This window comes from Acanthopagrus latus, chromosome 5 (assembly GCF_904848185.1).
Source record: "Acanthopagrus latus isolate v.2019 chromosome 5, fAcaLat1.1, whole genome shotgun sequence".
Classification (NCBI taxonomy): domain Eukaryota; kingdom Metazoa; phylum Chordata; class Actinopteri; order Spariformes; family Sparidae; genus Acanthopagrus; species Acanthopagrus latus.
Genome location: NC_051043.1, coordinates 13,147,746 through 13,160,236, shown reverse-complemented (window position 1 = coordinate 13,160,236; position 12,491 = coordinate 13,147,746). Strand labels below are relative to the sequence as shown.

General features: G+C 46.4%; 1 protein-coding gene across 11 annotated transcripts in view; it reads left to right on the top strand.

The window, feature by feature from the left end:
* The window catches only part of fbrsl1 (fibrosin-like 1), a 284,888-nt gene that overhangs the window by 118,404 nt on the left and 153,993 nt on the right, over window positions 1–12,491 (top strand). For all 11 annotated transcript variants that reach the window (XM_037097550.1, XM_037097552.1, XM_037097553.1 and 8 more), the window contains one exon: window positions 8,481–8,582. In XM_037097550.1, coding sequence (XP_036953445.1) covers window positions 8,481–8,582 — 102 coding nt within the window. The remainder of the gene's footprint in view (window positions 1–8,480; window positions 8,583–12,491) is intronic.

Genomic DNA, 12,491 nt, shown 5'->3' with positions numbered 1-12,491 from the left:
ATATGTGAAATTGAACAAATAAAAGTGGCTGAGATTTCAAAAGCTTCTTTGTCCATTTTTGTCCCAAGTGTGAAAAAGAAGCATACATTACTATATACTAATCTACATTCCTCAGAATCTTGTGTTTCAGTTGCTATTTCCCCGTTAGTCTGTTTCACATTAGTCAGTGTTAAATCAATAGCTTGTTGATTAGGAAACACAGCACGATTTGACTCAAACATTCCATTAAAGAGCCATTTTCTTGCTTGATTAAAGAACACAGTCTAAAGTTGGACCGACTGGAACTTTCACACTGTTCTTCACCTGCCTTTTTTTTTAATCACTTGCTCATTTCCTTTACCCCACAATCTCATCTTCAGTGTTTTAATTATGCCGTGGTGAATGATAGCTAGTTGTAAGGTGTGTGTGCGTGTGTGTGTGTGTGTGTGTGTGTGCGTGCGTGTGTGTGTGTTCAGCGGACTTGTTAAAAGGGGCCTTTTTGCAGCGCGTACGTCAGCCACAGCTGATAATTATTTCAGATTACATTAGAGGAAATTAAACATTTCTTAAAGTACGTGTGAGGGTGACAAAGTTATCAAGTGCAGTCGCAGGAGAGAGTGTGAATGTTGCACCTCCAAAAATGTCATTTTTTCAACTGCTAATAAGATCATTTTCAAGTGTTAAAAAATAATTAATAGTGTTACAGCAGTTGAGCTCAACTGGAGTCTTAATACATGAATCAGTGTTAAACAATGGTCAATGATGAAAGTAACCGAGGGCGTGAAATATTAAAACCAGATTGATATGGAAGAAGGACTTTCCTTATCGTTTATACAAATAAATGTTTTCTACATTAGGATTGGGCAGACAGTAGTTTTAAAAAACCTGATTACATCTTTTAGATATCTTTAGTACAATTATTCCGCATTGACTCTAAAACTTGTAATGTCAGTATTTTTGAGTTAAATGACCTGCATCTGGTTTTGCTTATTATTTACAGGGAGCATTTTCTCTGATGTTCAGCCAACTCACGAGTTCAAGTTGTGAAAATCTGTGTATGTGTGTGTGTGTGTGTGTGTGTGTGTGCAGTCAGACATTCTGTCATTTCGAAATCTGTCTGGACCGCTGATCTGTCTCACCAACAGACTCTTATCTGCTGATAAGAGTGTTTACCCGCCCTTATCTCTGTCCATTTAAGGGTTATGGAGTTGAGAGTCATAACTGATAAATCCTTTCCACGTGAAAACTGTTGCAGAATCTGTGATTGATGTGGGAGGCCTGCAGTTATTATGGTCGCAGTGTTGAGCAGTGTGCAACGCTGCGTGTAAGAGGCAAATTATATTGCACACTTTTAGATATCTAAAAGATACGAATCAATAATTTGGTTGAAATGTTGCTACTGTCATGGAAAAAAAAAATGTACAGTCGAATGTTAATTCCTCAGTCAGCTTGTGACCCATCTTTGTAATTACTTCCAACCTTATTGAATAAAAGCTTGCTTAAAAATTGGCAGGGATCACCACATAGCAGCCATTCAGTTGGCCCTTCACTACCAGCATTCAATTATTTTTATTCTACAGCTGCATTTATCATCAGTGTTCCTCAGTGGCACTTATGATAAGGAATGCCAACGAGGTCATGAAGTTGTGTGTGTAAACAATATTAATTATGAAAGAAGGCGTGTTGTTGGCCTATGCAAAAGCTGTGTGCATCACATCAAGTGAACAAAAACAAATATTTATGCAATACGTATGTTGTTATTATATTCATGTTTTACTTTTTTTTAAGGTTACCACTTATTTTCTTCAGCAGCTGCTCAGGGATTTTGAATATATACGTACATTTTGTCTTTTCTTTCACTGCCTCCCCATTACCTTGAACATACTCTTGGTGATTGGAAGGTCTGTTGAGATGATCACGGCATTGAGAGACGCAGCAGGACACGCTTGGAATTGAATGAATATATATAATTCTCTCTCTTACTCTCCAAAAGGTTTTGTTGACCACTAAGTGCAAATGTGGCATTTCCAGCGGCCTGTGCTGCAACCTGAATTTGTTTTACCGCGACTTTGAATGTGCCCTCTCTTTTGAAAGCCAAAGTGAACTTTGACTTGCAAATAATCCTGTTCGAGCTAGAAAAATTAAAGTACGACCTCCAAAGTGAGCGCCATTTGAATTTTCCTTGTTAGCACGCATTAATCTTCTTGCAAAATGCACTCGCTGCTTTCAACACTAATAGTGTACACAGAAATCAAAGCTGTGCGTTTTCTCGCAGAGCAACAAGAGAGGAGTGAGATCTGCATAATGTTGGCTCCAAGAATGAAGAGCAAAACACAGATCCACAGCATCGCTCCCTTGCTTTCCTTCCAATAACATCATTAGCATTTTTACATCAGCGGCCTAATTGTTGTTGGTAGCGCTGAGAAATGCTTGCTTCGGAGTGGGAGTGGGGAGGGAGAGGAGGGGGCTGGGGTGATTCTGCTGTAAGGCCTCATGCTTATCAGTGCAGGGCAGATACTATTCCTATGGTCCTGGCTGACAGGTGAGGTGTGTGTGTGTGTGTGTGTGTGTGTGTCTGTGTGTCTGTTGGTCGTCGTTGTCGGTGAACCCCCGGGACAGGTGCTGAGGGATGAGTTCGTATTTGGGAGCAGGTGCACCTCCCCTGCCCCCCTTCCTCCTCTTTCGCCTTGTTCCCTCACTCCCCCAGGAGGCATATGGTGAGAGTGATTGGAGAGACCTGGGGCCCCCGCAGGGAGTGCTCCTCTCCCCAGTTCATCTGTTCCAGACGGGGCCCTGCGGGACACTGGGGCTCCCCTGAGGTCCCTGTTGGCTGGGAATCAGGCCGAGTAAGCGGCTTCACTTTCAGGTTGACTGCTTTGTTACAGTGTTGGGCGGTCGCGGCGGCCACCCCAGTTAGCTTAACACAGTGCAATTTTGTGTGCGGGACACATGCCGAATGGTTAATAGGTCACGCCCTCTAATTTGTTTGCTCCATACCTCATTTGTACACAAGTGTTGCTTTTAATCTGCAGACTTGTTCCGCGTCCAGGTGTCATGGCTTGGAATAGAAATGTCGCCTTACTGCGAATTCACAGGCTCGTATTGGTGAACGAGCTTACAAATGTGATGTAGTCCTGAGTGCTCTAGGAGGGAGAGTTATGGGGGCATTTTAGGCCTTGTATAATATGTGTACCTCTTTTATGTGGTCATTTATTATAAGGCGAGCTCTATGAATAATGTATGATTAAAAGGCGTAATGGATACACTGGGACTCGTCAAAATAAAAGCAAAAATCCATTTGCTCTCCCTGTAGTAAATCCACTAGCTTGTCCTTGGGCTAATTTCCAACTTGGGACTTGGTGGGGGAGTGAGTGCATGTCTTGATAGCGTTTTCAAGGGAGGGAGGTGTTGGTAATGCTGTAAAGTGAGAGAGAGAGAGGGAGGAGGAGAAAAGTGAAATGAGACATGGGTGAGGAACAAAGCCAGGAACACCTCTTTCTCCCGATGCCTCCCTCCTTCATCTCACTCTATCCCAAACTCGCTCTCGCTCTCCTCCTTCTCTCTCTGCCGTATCTGTCTCTCACCATCTTAAAGCTCCTTCCCCCTGCCTCCGAGCAGCTGCCACTTCTGAGCCTGAAGAAAATGAAGGCAGATGAATCAATTTGGCCTGTGGCCCTAAAGTGCACTTGTCTGCACCCCAGCCTGGGCGGGGGGGATAATGAGCCGATAGATTGAGCCGGTGCCGGAGCCCGCCACTGAGCACCGAGATGCCTTCGCCCGCCGCACCACCGGGCCCCCTCTCACATACACACACACATACATACACACACCTCCGATGCCTCCCTGAGCAGCGGTAGCAGCCTGTCGCTGGGTTAATGGGGGTGAGGGTCCTTTGCGCAGGACACTTTTCAGAGCAAATTAGAGGAAGGATCTGTATCCGTCCTCTTCAGCCCTCCCCACTCTGTATTGTCCCTCATCTCTTCCCAGCTCTGTGCATGGGAAGCCCAGAGAGCAGATTGGTAGCGTTGTAGTGCGGCGCAGCATCAAGGCAGCTAGAAAGGGGCGGGGGGGGGGGGCAAGGTCCAAGATCCTAGGGTAATGAGGATTGACACTGGGACAAGGCTGAGGCACAGCCTCCCTGAGCGCTGTTGACAGGTGACGGCAGGCTAGGGAGAGACGAGGCAGACTGAAAGGAGCTGGAGCAAGGAGAGGAAAAGGGAGGTCAGGACTAACAGCTTCTCTTATTCAAGGAGGAAAAAGGTGGGAGACTGCGCAGCCATCCGATGCCCCCTTAAAACCCCCTGCAAGGTGAGGGAGGTAGGATCAAAGGAGCAGGATAACAAAGCATCGCCCGCCAGCCTCCAGCCAGCTCCCTGCTGACTGAATACAGATTGATTGACACTGCAAGGAGAGTGAAGAAGAGTGAAAGGAAAGGAAAGTTAGCCAAGCCGAGCGTGAACTGATGTGAACCACTACTGTCTCCATCGATGCCTTCACTAGCCCTTTCTAAGCAGGAGGGGGGCCTCGTGACTTCACCCGGGGTTAGAGTTGTATAAATGAGCAGACCCAAGTCGGCACTACTCAACTTGGGGGGAAATTAAGATGCTGGAGGGCCCTTTGAAGATAATTAAAGAGCACAGAGCGGCAGCCTCCAGAGAGGGACTGTAGACATGTTCAATACCGAGACTAATGGAGCTAATTTCCAGTACATTATTCATGTAAAACACAGGCCCTTACTTAGCCATGTTTTTTTTTCTACGTCTCTTCTCTCTATCGTCTTAAGTCAAACTATCCCCCCCCCCCGCACGCAGCATGATTAAACTCATTCACTTGCATCCTGATTAACCTTGTCCCAGTGCTGCTGCATGGGTCAAACATTCAGTGTAAGCAAACTCAATCCACACCAAAAATGACTAAAACTCCTTTAACAGCCAGGTGGCCAAGAACTGCTCCCTCAGGGCTGCCCAGAATGCATTGCAAAGGCATTACCCCAAGCATAGTGGAGAAGCATTATGACCTTGAACTGTGTCACCATCTCAGCAGAGACCATTAGCCCCACCCTGAAGCTCTCTAACTTGTCCTTTAACATTAATGAGTACACAAAAAAAAGAAAAAACAACACATGAAAGCTGTACAGTTGGGAGCTTAGGGCCAATTAAACACCTCCCCAGACAGGAAATTAGTCCCTGCCTTAATCACAGGCAGTCAGGGTTGCCAATCTTTTGTCAGAGTTGGTGAAATCCTGCCTAGATCAATTGCTCTCCTGTCCCGTTGAACAGCAGCCCGGGGAACGGTCCTTCACGCTGCATCATTAACCTAGGCGGCTAATTAGACGCTGTGCTCTGATCAATAGCCAAGTTGATTGCTGACTGGGTAATGTAGCCGCTGGCCCCAGAGGAGACGGAAACACTTTGGGCGCCTTCAGGAATTTGTCAGCATCACTGATGCTGGGTAAACAAAGTAATCAACTGCTGCACTTGACGGCGACGTGACGCCGACTGTACCTTGACGCTCTGTCTCTGCCTCCATGCCTGCCCGCCTGCCAAGGAGGATTGCTCTCTTTGTGCTCTCCTTGAGAGAAGGAAATCAAAAAGGCCACCATCTATTTTGAGATTCAAGGAGTGATTAGGCTGACAGCTAGTCGAGAGAGAGCGAGGGAGGCAGAGGGAGAGGCGGGTGGAGGTGGAAGTCAAACCTGATTAGGCCCACCTGCAGGTTTCTCTTCCTTCCATCTCTGCACTCTGATTGCTTTTGCTTGGCGGCAGCTCCCTCCTTTTCTCTGCCACACATTCACTCCACCCCACCCCCGGCCTGTCACTGTTGACCTCGGCGCACTGCTAATGCCCCTTGGCCAATCAGCATGCTTGCCCTGGCGGCGGCAGGGTAATTAAAAGGGAATTGTGTCTACTTGGCATGTGAGCTGGTGGGCACAAGGGTAGATAAACACTCTCTCTGCCGCCTTGCCTCCCTCCCTCTCTCCTAGCCAGGTGGCACCGTACAGGACCTGTCAGATTAGCTGATGACCCTTTTAATTCTAGCCCAGCCGGGGGCCATAATTGATATTTACCGGGAAAGGTTAATTGTAGCAGTGATCTGCTTAAATTACAGTGGAGATCAGGAGAAGGGGGCCAGCCAGCGCTCGTGCCACCGGGGGAGCTGCTACATGCAAACTGCTAGTCAAATGGATTACACCCCGCGGCCATCGCCACTGTAGTCCAATGTGGGGAAGCAGCACGGGACATCAGGATTGGCTGGTGCTCCACCAGCACAGAGTCTTTCTTGCTGAGCTCGCCAACCTCCCATCTGGCTGGGAGTTTGAGTGCATGCCAACTGCAGGTCTTGATGGCCTGCAATAAAATAAGCCATCCATGTTTGCATTAGGGTTACCATGATGTGTGAGTTGGTGATGAATGCAGATTGGCTGACAGTATTTGACTATTTTGGTAATAGGAATATTTCCATCAGAAAACCAATGGAAGTAAAAATCAAATTATTTTATCTTCCAAAATGTTGTGTTGATAAAGGTGGACCTGTCAGTTCACGTTTCATTTGTGTTTTTTAGTGACCTCAGGAGCATAGCTGCCAACATTAGTAGACCTTTTCACCTCGTCATACAACCCTACACAGGAGATCAGTAGAATTAATACCAGGATCTGAGAGTAAAATAACGTAACATGGGTCTTAAATTCATAGCTCACAGTAACGTTGTTCTGTAAACATTTCAAAATGAACTAGAAAGAGGATAAACCGATCCAGCGCTACATTTTGCATGATGGAAGTAAATAAGACAGGGGGAAAAAGTCAAAAAAGTGGAATGTGTCACACCAAGCTGAGTGATATTTGGAAGCATATGTCTTCATCTTGGGACTTGTTTCACCCATTGTCTGCACCAAACTGAGACTGAGATTTGTAACTGGAGTGGATGGTTTGACAGGCACAAGGACAAGTGACCCACATCAGGCTTTGAACATGCTCACCTTTGCCTCTGTGTTGGGTTTCCAGGTACCGCAGCACATAATGCCACATGAAGCTGAGACTCTCCTATTTGATTTAATCACTATGAAATCAGGAGATTAATGGGAGAAATTACCGAATGGGAGAACAGCAGCAGAAAGGGTTAAAAAAAAGACTCCAGCACAAATCAGAAGTGTTGGCAGCTGTGCTCAGGCGCTGTTTTTGGCCTTGCAAAGTTTGCAAACAAATTCGCCTGAGCTGTGATGGAGTGGAGTGTGATGGCAAATTCAGACAATATTCACCAGTGAATCCAAACTTTTTATGGATTCTACCTGTTCAGCAACATTATTTTCTTGTAACATGTGCAGGCCAAGGTTAAAGTAAGAATACGGTAACATTTTCTAGCTCTTGTAGCCCACCTGATGCTTGAGTGTATATGTTAGAACCAGGAAGAAAATTGGATGATGATAAGACGATGGTGGACTTATCATAGAGTGATAAAATTGACCATGTTTTGATTGACATATTCTTTAAATCAGTCACATTCAACTGAATTTGCATCAGTCTCCTGAATCTGAATAACTACGTTGCATACAGACACAGTTGTCTTCACTACATTGTTGCTGCGGCACTCCTGCTGCTGGCTGGTATGGTTGAGGTTTGGGGTTGCAGGTGTTTTTGCTACAGCCAGTTCTGCTTTGCATTTAGCCAAAGCACAAACTGACTCCGAGCTGTGAGTCACCACGCCAACTTTGCCTTTCCCCACAGGTTGAGAATAGAAAGACCAAGGCCTATTGAAAATCAGTTGACACCATTGTAGTTATTTTGTATTGTTATGCATAGCTGCCTAACTGTGGGTGTTGGGATGAGATCCCAGTGAGTGACAGCAGATAAGATGCCGTCTGTAAACTTTAACTGTCGTCCCCCTGGTTCAAACTTTGTTGACCTACTGTCGTTTAAAAAGAAAACGTTAGGCAGTTAGTATCTTACATTAAATAATAAGGTAAGAAGGTTTGGTGACTTCTGAGTAGATTCATGCAGTAGCACCTGAACATATCTTGTGAGGAGAATTTTTAATCAGTCCTACCTTTCAACCACATTACCAGGCAACAATAACTTCCTCTGACAAAAAGTATTAGTGAATGTTATGTTTGCTGTTGTTATGAAACACATGTGCCTGTATCCTAAATTATGTTTTTGAGAATGGAAGAAAGAAGAAAGAGAGAAAAAGGATGTACAAATACACAAATTCAGAATCAGACTATGCTTTGGAAAGTGTTCACTTTGATGTTAAGTACATGTCATTTGTTTTAAGATGGCAAAAGACACGAGCATGTTATTTTTATATAAAACAATTTTGATCTTTCTCCCATTTTCTTAAACTAATAAGCCACTCTGCAATGATTTACAGATACGTCTCAGCAGCCTCTAGTATGATACTTTATGCCTCTCAGGGTGTAGGGTTTGTGCGTGAACATAATGGTTTGTTTCATGAGCTAAACACAGTGCATGATTTGACGGTGTCCTATTTACTTCTTCCCCCGCAGATCAAACCTTTGGCGCTACGTCCGGTCAAAGTCAGCGAGGACGAGGCGGTGCAGGAGCTCAGCCGACCACACAGGAGCAACTCCAAGGAGCAGCTCAGCGAGGTGAGTCCTTGGATGAGACCTTTCCCCTTTTCATAGACCTCCTACAGAGAGCCAGGCTATCCACTTTCACAGGCCAAGGCAGGGGGACCCCTGAGGTTGGATATAGAGCAGGCGGATGACAGCGGCATTGAGGCTGAGATCAGAGTGCAGCTGATGCAGTAGCTCCTGCTGTTTTCAGCTATCACCTCATAAATCCCCAGTGTGCTGGGTAAAAGACTGGTTGGCTGGCAGCACACACAGACAGGAAATGATTAGGCTGGTAACACAGCATCACCTAGTTGGCCTGGCATTATTTAAAGCATGGCGCGGTTAAATGTAGACATGACCTAACGCAGTCCTGCCAGGTGCGGCCTGACCTCACCGACCCCAGAATGGAATGAGTTAAAGAAACTGTTCCAATTATCGCTGCGCCGGCGTCCATATGCCAGCCCATTTAGAAGATGAGTAGGTGGCAAAGGAAAATGGAGGCCAGGCATTGGTTCAGCATAAGGGATGAAATAATGCAATTTAGATACAGGGGAAGTAATGAGAATTTATGCAAAATCCCAAGCGGCTCATTTTAAATGAATGTAGAAATATGCTTCCTAACTAATGCCTGTCAAGCAGACCTCCCAAACCTAACTAAATTCAATCAGACTGCTCATTTAGCTGACGAAAGCAGGAGGAGAGGGAGAGAGAAAGGAGAGGAAGGAAAATGTGCAGCTTCCTTTTTCCAGCAGGGGTAAAATGATGGAGAGAAAAAAAGATTTTTAATGAACTTATTAAATACATTGTTTTAAGCTATTCAGCATTCCAATTCAGAATCCAGCCTGATGAAGAAAAAAAAAAAAAAAAATCACCCAGCCTAATTTTTCCCCATCTTCATCCTCTTTTCTCTAAGCCTCGCTGCTCTGTTTCTCTTGTGCACTGCCCCCCCACCACCACCACAACCACCCGCCCCCTCTTCCCCTCGCACTATTTCTCTTGAATTTGTGTAAAAGGCTGTCTTTTAATGAAAAAGTCAGGAGGAAGAGGCGGGCTTGTCAGATAAAAGACCGAAGCCGCTTGACAGCTCTGACAGGGATATACGACAAGCACCAAGAAGTAGAGGGGGCTGGGGGGGAGCGCATGGATGAGGGAGGTGGTAGAGTGAGGGTGGAAGTGCTGGTGGTTGCGGGGATGGTGGTGGTGGAGGTTGGTGTGGGGGGGAGGGGGGGTTTGCACTGTTGAAAATTGCACGCTGTAATCGTCGACGGTGTTAGATGTGGCATGTCTCTCTAATCTGCTGCCAAATAAACGGCGCACAGACGCTGATCGCTGTAGCCACGGCCTCCATATCTCTCCATCTCTCTCCCAGTCCGCCTGCCTCTACCTTTCTCTTTCTGTCTGTCTCTGTCTCTCTGTGTCCGTCCTTCCCTCCGCTCCCTCTCGCTGTTGTATTCCACTCAGTAAAGGCCCTGGACATGATACACACACTCACACACATACACACACACACACACAGCGAGATTCCTCACCAACACCGTGTCAAAGCCGCCCCTATATAATTCTTTTTTTTTTTTTTTTTTTTTTTTTTTTCCAGCTCCATGAAATCTCCGCCACCGCACTGAGAGCACTGCTAATTTTCGTAAAACACGCTCCACCACATCAAAGTGGCTCCCCAGCTTTAGGAGCTCTTAACTAATGATGCCGCGTCTGCAACGAGTAAAATGGATTTCTCTTGTCTTACCGCCAAAGGAAATAGAGACAAATGCGACATGTGGACGCGCCCGCCTGTAAAAACAGTCATGCATCAATTTGGAAGCAGGGGGTAAAAAAATAAAAAGGGAAAAGAAAAAAAAAATGTAGGGGATGCTGTTTGTTCATTGCCATGGTCGGGTCTTTATCTGTTTATTTTGACTAGGTAATTGTGCCTGCAGTGCAGCGGGGCCCCGGCACTAAGCCACACAGGGATTAGGGAGAGATGAGGTGGCGGAGGGGGTGGTGTTCCACCGCATCTGTGTCCTGCGGAGGAGAGGGCGGCAGTCGTGGTGCTGTCAGGGTCTCTAACACCCTCCTGTATCCACCCACACCCACCCACATGCACCCAGAACCCACCCAGCCACCTGATCTCCGTGCCACGGAGGGAATACACGCTCGCATCCCTTCTCTCATCGTGCTCCGTTGGGCTCTGATTGGCCCGCCCCTTGGCCTCCCCGCAACGACAAAAACCAATAGTCTAGGTTGGGAAGAGATGGACAAGGACCCTCCCCTCTTGTCGCCATGTTTTTCTTTTTTCTTTCTTTTTTTTTTTTTTTTTTGTTAGTAGAGTGGAGGAGGGGGCATGGAAATGGGGAGAGGATTAGGGGGCGGATTTAGCAACATTTCTCTTCTCCGGGGCTGTTTAGTTAACCCTTAAATGCCGCCAGCATCCGCCCCATCCCTCTCGCCACCAACCACCATAACCACCATGCACACACACACACACACACACACACACACACACACACACACACACACACACACACACACACTCATCCTCCTCCCTCCCCCACACTCCCTCTCTGGGGCGGGTTCTTAAATCCTTTTGAAGTCCTAAGCGCTGCAGAAATCCATTGAGAGCCATGTATAATGGCTTTTAAGAGAGAGTGTTTAGCTGGATGCCGACCCTATGGCTTATGAACCGCTGGCGTTTTAATGGATCCCCCCCGTTCCCTCCCCTCTTTTCCTCCCTTCACCGGCACTAAATCCAATGGATTGTCCCTCATTATCATTTAAATAAGCCTCTCTTTCTGCTCAGAATGCTCCAAGTTGAATGAACTCTACATAGTAAAGCTAATTCCAAATGGCCTTGGCCTCCCACCACCTATGCACATATGCTCTCACACACACAAACACATGCATACGGACACGTATTTAAGTGCACTCACAACACGCGCGCACGCACACGCACACACACAAACACAGAGACAACAGGCCACATTCTCACCGCAACACACTTTTGGCCCTTTTGTATCCACAGCTTTTGCCTTCTGTGCAGCTCTTCCTCCCCTCTCTCCCGGCCTCCTCTCTGGTCGTGGTAATGAAGGGAGCAGAGAGGTTGAGCAGAGCGGGAATAGCCTTTTGATTCCCGCAGTGCCTGCTTTCCGGTTCGCGGCGGGACTCCACCCTAATCGTCACCGCAGGAGCCGTCCTGCGAATCAGAGGGGCACGCAGGCGTTGATGAGGGCTGAGGCCTAGAGCAGGTGTGGGAGAATATACGAGGGTTTTTGGGAGGGTGCAAAACAAGGGAGGCAGTGGTGGCGACGGTGTGGGGGGGAGGACGTTTGGATTGAAGGTGGACCTATGGATGAAATTGGTCTAGCAGAAAAGTCCCCTCCAGAGACCAGGGGGGGAGAAATTGCCAATCTAGACGGAGGAATAAAAGGAGTGAAAAGTGGAAGTGGAGGGAGGGATTGGTGTTCGTGCTGGGCACTGACAGAAAGAGCCAGAGTACAGAACAAAACCAAGCTTTTTTCTGTCTCCATCCTGCTCTTGTTCAGCATTTAGAGGAAAAGCATTATAAAACACAGGAGGTGTTTGATGGGCCAAAACATCCTCCTAAATGCATGAAGAGATATTTGTCCCGAGTACAAAAGAAGCTGATGTAACACAAGCATTGGTTTGGTTCCAAGATGTGACAGACAGAAAAAAACGAAGATGTTGAAAAACAGCACTTGATGAAGGAGCGTTTATAGTATTGATTACATTTTAGGGCTGAGTCATATTTTTAGGCTCGTGATATATGCTATATATCGAGATAATTTGGGAACTCCTCAAAAGCAAACCTTTGTTATGATGCCCTATTTTTGAAGCGGTTTTTTATGAAGCTGGAAACGATCACTTCTTTTTATATGAGCCATATTTTCACATGATATACGTTGTAAAAAAAAAAAAAAAAAATGCCGTAGG